The sequence below is a fragment of the Zeugodacus cucurbitae genome, chromosome 2 (genome assembly GCF_028554725.1).
Source record: "Zeugodacus cucurbitae isolate PBARC_wt_2022May chromosome 2, idZeuCucr1.2, whole genome shotgun sequence".
NCBI classification, from domain to species: Eukaryota; Metazoa; Arthropoda; class Insecta; order Diptera; family Tephritidae; genus Zeugodacus; species Zeugodacus cucurbitae.
In genome coordinates, this window is record NC_071667.1 from 34,357,545 (window position 1) to 34,366,474 (window position 8,930).

General features: G+C 38.3%; 1 protein-coding gene across 1 annotated transcript; it reads right to left on the bottom strand.

Moving 5' to 3' along the window:
• Nucleotides 1-1,155: 1,155 nt before the first annotated feature.
• Nucleotides 1,156-1,995, bottom strand: LOC128921769 (uncharacterized). Its single transcript, XM_054229955.1, has 3 exons — nt 1,856-1,995; nt 1,651-1,791; nt 1,156-1,571 (listed from the first exon to the last, which is right to left on the bottom strand). The coding sequence occupies exons 1-3, from the start codon at nt 1,907-1,909 to the stop codon at nt 1,248-1,250; spliced, it is 519 nt and encodes a 172-aa protein (XP_054085930.1). The 5' UTR covers nt 1,910-1,995; the 3' UTR covers nt 1,156-1,247.
• Nucleotides 1,996-8,930: the final 6,935 nt, after the last annotated feature.

An 8,930-nucleotide genomic window follows, 5' to 3' on the forward strand; every position in this document is an offset into this window, starting at 1 on the left:
GAATGGACAGAAATAGCGGAACGTTTTTACCAGCGATGGAATTTCCCTAATTGTTGCGGTGCGTTGGATGGGAAACATATAGCGATTCAGGCGCCTGCGAACTGCGGTTCTGAGTAATTCAACTACAAGAAATACAATAGCATCGTTTTGATGGCTATGGTTGATGCCGACTATAAATTTTTATTTGTTGAAGTTGGAGCTTATGGTCGGGAATCTGATGGAGGCGTTTTCGCAAGGTAAAACTAATATAAAATAATATCATTGAACGTTAATAACTAAAAAACATTATTATTTTTCAGATGTGCTCTTTCGACGGCACTTGCAGAAAACAGTTTAAATTTTCCGCCAGCGAAGTCACTTCCACATGAAAGTGATGAAATGCCATTTGCCATTGTAGCTGACGACGCTTTTCCTTTAAAAACATACTTAATGAAACCATTCAGCTTCCGCAATCAAGTGATGTCGTACAAAATATTTAATTATAGGCTATCCAGAGCAAGAAATGTGGTGGAAAATGTGTTTGGCATTTGTGCATCGCGTTTTCGGATCCTCAGAAGACCAATGGACGTTACTCCCGAACATGCGACAATTATTGTCCTCGCGATTTGTGTATTACATAATTACTTATTAATACGCAAGTCTATATATATACGAATGTCTGACGTAGACAAAGACACAAATGGCATTATCGATCCAGGTAATTGGCGAATGGAGTTGGGGGAAAATGGAATGCTTCCATCAGTTCGGCCAAGCAGTGTTTTAGGTAGACCAGCAGACAGCGCGATAAATGTCCGTGAAAGATTTATGGAGTATTTCATGACTCCTCATGGAGAGGTTGAATGGCAATATAATAGGACAATATTGCATAACTCTTCTTTGTAGTTTACTCCTATCTTTCTCATTTATAAATGTGTAATTCTATAATTTAACTTATTTTGTAAATACAAAATATTTTCATTATACCTATTTTAAAAACTTTCTGAATTTTAAATAAAACAAAAGTTATATTATTTTGAATTCAATATATATTTATATAATTCATTTCTTATTTTATATTTATTATTGTATTACTAATTATAAAAATACTAAGTTCATTTAAAAATATATATAAAAAGATATAAAAAAGGAACATTTGGTACATCATTTCATTTGACTAATTAAAGATTTTATATTTAAACGGCATTATGCTGAGCTATAACATAACAGCAAAATTATGTTTTATTACATATACAATTCTGCAACTGTTTTTACCGTGTGAATTTCTGCTGATACTTAAATATCAACTCACATATGTCCCGCTTGAATTCTCTGGCCAGTTGTGGAGATTCTTGGTCCCACTCACGGCCGTTTGATGCCACAAAGTTGCCTAAATCATCCCAAGCATCAGTTTTTGTAGCAGATGTGAGGGTCTCCTGCGCACGTTGAACTACTTCAATGTATCCATCGTCGTTTTTTTCAACACGACGTTTCCTTAAATTGGGTCGTGAAGTAGATGGCGTTGGTGGTATATCGCCAGATACCGTTTCCGACTCAAACAATATTGTTGGAGTGGTCAGGGTCGACGAGCTGTCCTATAATAACAAATAAACACATGAAAAATAAATATTAATATTTTTTTATAAATTATTATATATACATATATATACTTACATTTATTAAATTTGAAGTGGTGCTCGCTTCAACATTTAATGTAGGCTCGAGGAACTTTAGCGATTTGTAGAGTGGGTTCATAGTAGGCGTTCTTCCAGCACCTTGTCCACTTTTTGTATGAGCCCTTCGGTTGAAGGCCGCCTAAAAGATATATATATATTGCAATTTGTTGTGTACTATTGTGTACTATATGTGAAAAACTTACGCGAAAAGAACAACGAAGGCTGTTCCACTTGGCTGATACTTCGGCTCGTGGCATATTTAGTGTTTCTGCCACTTCATGCCACTGAGCCTCACGCAAATTCCTATCGCGATAATCCGCTGAAAGGAAATTCCAGGTTCCTTCCCTTGACTCCACTTCTTGAATTAGTTGCTCAGTCTCCTCCGCTGTCCACCTTGCGTTCATTTTTCGCACCCGCTTGATGCTTGGAATTAACATTTCTGTATTTGCACTCATTTCTTCTGCCATTTTGAAACTGAAAAAGGTTGGAATAATACATTAATTGAAATTAGAAAATATAATAAAACACTTACCTTGAAAAGCGAAAAATCTTTTTTATTTATTTTTGCACATCATTCGCGAGGCAAATGGAAATAATTTGCCAACATGTTGGCAAATCTAATTTTGATGTCAAATATTGCCACATAACGTATTTTGATTGTTTTCATTTCGCTGTCAATTTAAATTGCCGTTCGTTGGCAAATATGCCGGCAAACGCAACTGACACCATATGACAACCCGTTTTCATTATTTTGACAGCATTTGACGTCAAATATGACCTAGTGAAAACCAGGCTTAAGGTTTCCGTCTTTATTCATAAATAATAATTTCACTGTAGTGAATAGTTTACTACAACACAGCAAATCTAAAAGTGAGGAAATGTTCATTCTGAGAATTCGAATGATTCAAACCGATTTATCGTTTAAGTTCAAAATTTTACAGTTTCATCTGTACATACATAGGTATGTATGTGTCATGTTAGCGTGTTGGAGAGCCATCTTCTTTATTTGTTTACACACTACACAACAAAACAAAGAACGAACTTCGCCAAAAATATTTATATTGATCAGAGACGTTATTCCCTGAATATATTAACATTCCATACAGATAAATGGCCTTGAACAGAGTTCAAAAAGCGTTTTAACTATTTCAAATAAAAATTGGGCGGGGCGAAGTTCGCCGGGTCAGCTAGTATTAGTATAGATGAAGCGATTCTCTTGAAAAATTTCCACACATCTTTATTACAACTCAGTATATGGCGAAACTTTTACCACAAAAGTTAGTTTTTTTGTTCAAAATCTATCAATAATTAAGTTTTTAATCTTTTCTTTTTTCCTTCGTTCATTAACAACAAATATTTTTGGTTCGTTGATTTTGGGTGAACCAATCATTAACAATAAATATTTCTGGTTCGTTGATTTGGATGAACCAATAATGAGTTATGATGTCCACGGCAAGAACCTTTTATGGACACTTTATGGAAGATTAGGTAACAACGTCTAAGCTTTTGGAATTTGTAAATATTAATTTCACAAAATACTGTTTAAATATGTATCTTTAATATGCTGAATGAAATATATGATTGTATACCTTGAAAGAAATGTAAATATACTCATGTTTTCAACCTCTTAAACCCACCTAACCCCTTAAAGAAGACTGCATACTTGTGTTCATATGTATGTGCACCTACAGTTTTTCAAATATTTGAATATTTTTTACCATTATAGGAGAAATTGTAATAACAATTTTTTGTACTTACATGCATAGGGATCTATGAATCTATTTATGTACAATCTAAGCAATAACTGCGCCGTTTGTTCTGCTTTTTCCCGCATGGATAAGGAGGCGAAGCGAATGGGTCTGGAGGTGAATGAGGACAAGACGAAATATCTTCTGTCATCAAGCAAACAGTCGGCGCATTCGGGTCTTGGCTCCCACGTCACTGTTGACAGTCATAACTTCGAAGTCGTAGATAATTTCGTATAGGTGCTACTTTGGACTGAGTAGGCAAATGAAGAGTAAAGCCCTCTCTCGGCGAACCAAAATCAAACTCTACAAGTCGCTTATCATTCCTGTCCTGCTTTATGGTGCAGAAGCTTGGACGATGTCAACATCAGATGAGACGACACTAGGAGTTTTCGAGAGGAAAATTTTGCGCAAGATTTATGGACCTCAGAACATTGGCAACGGCGAATACCGCAGACGATGAAACGATGAGTTGTACGAGCTATACGACGACATTGACATAGTTCAGCGAATAAAAAGACAGCGGCTACGCTGGCTAGGTCATGTTGTCCGAATGGACGAAAACACTCCAGCTCTGAAAGTGTTCGATGCGGAAGGCCTCCACTCCGTTGGAGGGACTTGGTTACACTTGGGTTCTCTAATTGGCGCCGAACTGCGAAGGAAAGAGACGACTGGCACGCTCTCATCGATTCGGCTATAACCGGCTAAACGGTTCAACGCCAATCATATACATACATACATATTGAAGAATTACACAGTGTTGATTAGAAGATTGATTTTTTCAACAATATTATTTGGTGGAATTAACCGAGGAAATTTAATAGGAAAATTAGTTTTGTATATTTTGAACCAACTAAGCGGGAAAATCAATTAACCGAGTCCATTTATTAGAGACCGACCGATTAATCGGCCTTGGTATCGGCATCGGCCACAAAATTAAGCATCGGCATCGGCCATATTTGGCCGATTCTTAGCCGATTCTTTCTACTTCTTTCGGATTATACTAAAATACGTTCGTTTTTACTTTTTAGATTTCTTTAGAGCATAAAATTTTAATGATTTAACACACTTTTAGTAATTTTCAACCTAACCTTTGTATGGGAGGTGGGCGTGGTTATTATCCGATTTCATTTTTGGACTGTATAAGGAAACGGTTAAAAGAAACGACTGCAGAAAGTTTGGTTTATATAGCTTTATTGGTTTCCAAGATATATACAAAAAACCTTTTTGGGGGCGGGGTCACGCCCACTTTTGCAAAAAAATTACATTCAAATGTGCCCCTCCCTAATGCGATCATATGTTCCAAATTTTATTTTCTTAACTTTATTTATGGCTTAGTTATAGCTCTTTATGTGTTTTTGGTTATAGCCATTTTGTGGGCGTGGCAGTGGTCCGATTCCGCCTATCTTCGTGTTCCAAGTTTCATTAAGATATCTCAATTTTTACTCAAGTTACAGCTTGCACGGACGGACAGACGGACAGACAGACATCAGGATTTAAACTTTACTCGTCACCCTGATCACCTTTGGTATATATAACCTTATATCTAACTCTAATCTTCATAGTTTTAGGACTTACAAACAACCGTTATGTGGACAACTTTTGCTGCGAGAGTATAAAAAAGATCGTAGGTCATTGTATAGTAAATATATTCAAGAACATTCAGTTTAAATTTGATGATGTCAGTAATTTTGTGAAAAGTCGTTTCGAGCGTTTAAAGTTTCGAATATAGCGGCTTATACCTATGAGCTTTAGAACGCTGCCATTCGAAAACTATTCAAGATACGCTTCACAGGATATTTTTGAAATTATAAACTATCGAATAAGCAAAAAATAAAAAATCGATTTTTTGAAAATGTCACACCGGTATACCGCCTTAAAGAAAAAAAGCTATATTGCTGATTGCTGATTCGCTTTGAGAAAACGCGAATAACTTATTTGTTCTATCAACAGATATCTTATAATAATAATTTATTTAGTTTTGAGTATTAATTAAATGAATAAACTACTTGATATTTACATATGAATTGAATTTTTACTTATTTTGTGATGTTATTTGTCTCTGATTTTATTTTGTTACTATACTAATTTACTAAATAAAATTGTTGATGAAAGAATCGGCATCGGCATCGGCCGATTTTTTGCCAACTGGCCGATTAATCGGCATCGGCATTGGCCAAAGTTTTGGTATCGGTCGGACACTACCACTTATCCCAGAAAATTTAAATGTGCTTTCATATGCTATATTTTTTGCCCGATAACACCGTTCAATTAAACGGGGAAACCAATTAACCATAGGGTCAATTAAACGAAAAGTACTGTGAATTTATTTATTCTTTTTCTATTTTTATACTATCGCAACATGTTGCACAGAGTATAATAGTTTTGTTCACATAACGGTTGTTTGTGTCACCAAGAAATAAAAGAGCTAGATATGGGGTTATATATACATAAATGATCAGGATGACGAGTGGATTTGAAATCCGGATGTCTGTCCGTCCGTCTGTCCGACTGTCTGTCTGTCCGTCTGAAAAGTGGGTGTGGCATCGCCACTTATGGGTCAAAAACCATATCTCAGGAACTACTCGACAGATTTCAATGAAAATTGGTATATACTATTTTCTTGACTTGAATTCCATCTGAATCCTTCACTTTATAATATATACATTAGGAACCGATGAAGATAGCGAAATAAAACTTTACACAATACTGTATATGATCTGTGGCATCACTTGTGAAAAACTTGTCGAAAACGGACTATAACTTTTCAAGGCCCCAGATATCGAACATGTTGAACTCAGGGCCTTAGGTTAAATTATGGGTAAATCTCTCAGATAATTTAATGTAATTCAGAGGAAATTGATTTCTTCCAATAGTGTGTCTCTGTTACAAAAATTATTAAAATCGGGTCACAACATCTTCTAGCTCCCATATACCTAATTATAGGGTTTTCAAGAATACGGTGGGCTTTAATCTGCATATATGTATTGGTTAATATGTGATATATCTTAGCAAAATTAAGTGAGCTTATATTGTTGGATATAGTGTACCTTGCTGATGAAAATGAATGAAATCGGTTCAGGAATAACCTCAGCCCTCTTATCTATATATAACGATTTTCGTTATTCTATTAAACTTTATGCCGAATTTATGGGTAACGTTGTGTGTTATCTTAATAAAATTTCTTCAATAAATTGCGAGAGTATAAAATGTTCGGTTACACCCGAACTTAGACTTTCCTTACTTGTTAGTCTATGGCTTTTAACAATTTCTTTTAAATGTTCAATGGCGGATGCAAAATAATAGTTAATTTTAATTTGTTTGTTAAATGAGTCATTCGTTTGTAAAAGGTGTGTTTCTATAGTTTGCCTGTCCTTTTGACCATTGTTTCAAAAAGCCATTGTGACATACTGCCAATTGCATTAACTAAGCCTTTTCTATTCCTACTTTTAACTGGCATAAGTGTCATTAATTTATTCCTTGTGTCCAATAACTATGGGGTTATATGTAGAAGTTCACGCAAGTGAGGAAAGTTTCTGATTGCCATTCACTTGGGAGTGGCCAGGAACGATTCCTTTGCATATGACTCAAGCAGCTCACGACTTCCGGTTTTAGACCAAGTATCCCCTGGGTAGCTAACAGACATCCGTTTGGAGGCGAGCTAAAGTGAGAAGGCGAAGCCGCTTATGCGGTTGTGCGTATGGCTTGGGACCCACCACATAAAAAAAGCTCCCCAATGAAAACAAACACAGAGCCTCGGATGAGACCCCGCCCTTTTGATGACGAGCCCTGCAAACGTTTTAAGGATAATGATATAAGGGCATGCACCTGGAATGTCCGGACCCTTAATTGGGAAGGTGCCTCTGCCCAGCTGGTTGATGTCCTCATACAACTAAAGGCTGACATCACCGCCATCCAAGAAGTGCGATGGACGGGACAAGGACGAAAGAAGGTGGGTCCTTGAGACATCTACTACACTGGCCATATAAAGGAGCGCAAATTTGGTGTTGGATTTGTGGTGGGAGAGAGTTCTGGCATTCACCCCGGTGGATGAACGCCTAGCCACAATCCGCATAAAAGCGAGGTTCTTCTTCATCATATCGCTTATTTGCGCCCACGCCCCAACGGAAGAGAAGGACGATGTGACCAAAGATACTTTCTATGAGCGACTGGAACGCACCTATGAGCGCTGCCCCCGCCACGATGTCAAAATCGTGCGTGGCGATTTTAACGCCAGGGTGGGTAACGAAGGTGTCTTTGGCACAACAGTCGGAAAATTCAGCCTCCATGACGAAACATCGCCAAACGGCCTGAGGCTGATCGACTTCGCTGGGGCCCGAAATATGGTTGTCTGTAGTACCAGATTCCAGCATAAATTCATCAAGCAACGTGGCTGTCCCCTGATCGAAACATGCGCAATCAAATCGATCACGTTGTGATAGACGGAAGACATGTCTCCAGTGTTTTAGACGTGCGTACGCTCCGAGGACCAAACATTGACTCGGACCATTATCTAGTAGCAGCAAAGATATGCACTCGCCTCTGTGCAGCAAAGAACGCCCGTCAACAAACACAAGGAAGGTTCGACGTCGAAAAGCTGCAATCACAACCGACAGCCGAACGATTTTCTACTCGACTTGCACTCCTGCTCTCTGAGAGCACTCATCAGCATCTCGATATAAGGGAGCTGTGGAACGGCATCTCAAACTCAATGTATACCGCTGCAGCCGAAACAATTGGTCTCCGGCAACGCAAAAAAACCAGTTGGTACGATGAGAATTGTCGTTCCGCAGTGGAGGAAAACAGATTGCCTACCTCGCAACGTTGCGATCGACCACAACACGTTCAGGGTGGGATAGATATCGAGAACTGAAGAGGGAAGCGAGACGCATTTGCAGACGTAAAAAGAAAGAGGCCGAAATGCGTCAGTATGAAAAGCTTGAAAAGCTGGCCGACATGGGTAATGCTCGAAAATTTTATAAAAAGATGAGGCGATTTACAGAAGGTTTCAAGACCTTAGCATTATCATGTAGGGACCGAGGAGGTAATCTGGTAACGGATGTCCAGAGCATACTGGGATTATGGAGGGAACACTTCTCCGACCTGCTCAATGGCAGTGAAAGTACAACACCAGGAGATGGCAAACCCGACTCCGCAATCGATGACGATGGAATAGATGTTCCATTACCCGACCATGAAGAAATTCGAATAGCAATTACCCGCTTGAAGAACAACAAAGCGGCGGGGGCCGATGGATTACCGGCCGAGCTATTCAAATATGACGGCGAAGAACTGATAAGGTGCACGCATCAGCTTCTTTGTAGAATATGGTCGGAAGAAATCATGCCTGACGATTGGTATCTTAGTGTGCTCTGCCCAATCCATAAGAAGACCCCACAATCTGCGCCAACTACCGTGGTATAAGTCTCCTCAATATCGCATATAAGGTTTTGTCGAGCGTATTGTGTGAAAGACTAAAGCCCACCGTCAACGAACTGATTGGACCTTATCAGTGTGGCTTTAGACCTGGAAA

Bases quoted from the DNA above. Each gene is read 5' to 3' on its own strand.
- LOC128921769 (XM_054229955.1), bottom strand. From the start codon at position 1,909: ATGCCACGAGCCGAAGTATCAGCCAAGTGGAACAGCCTTCGTTGTTCT. The intron at 1,792-1,855 runs GTAAGTTTTTCA...TATATCTTTTAG, and splicing joins GCCTTCGTTGTTCTTTTCGC to GCGGCCTTCAACCGAAGGGC. The intron at 1,572-1,650 runs GTAAGTATATAT...TTGTTATTATAG, and splicing joins CCACTTCAAATTTAATAAAT to GACAGCTCGTCGACCCTGAC.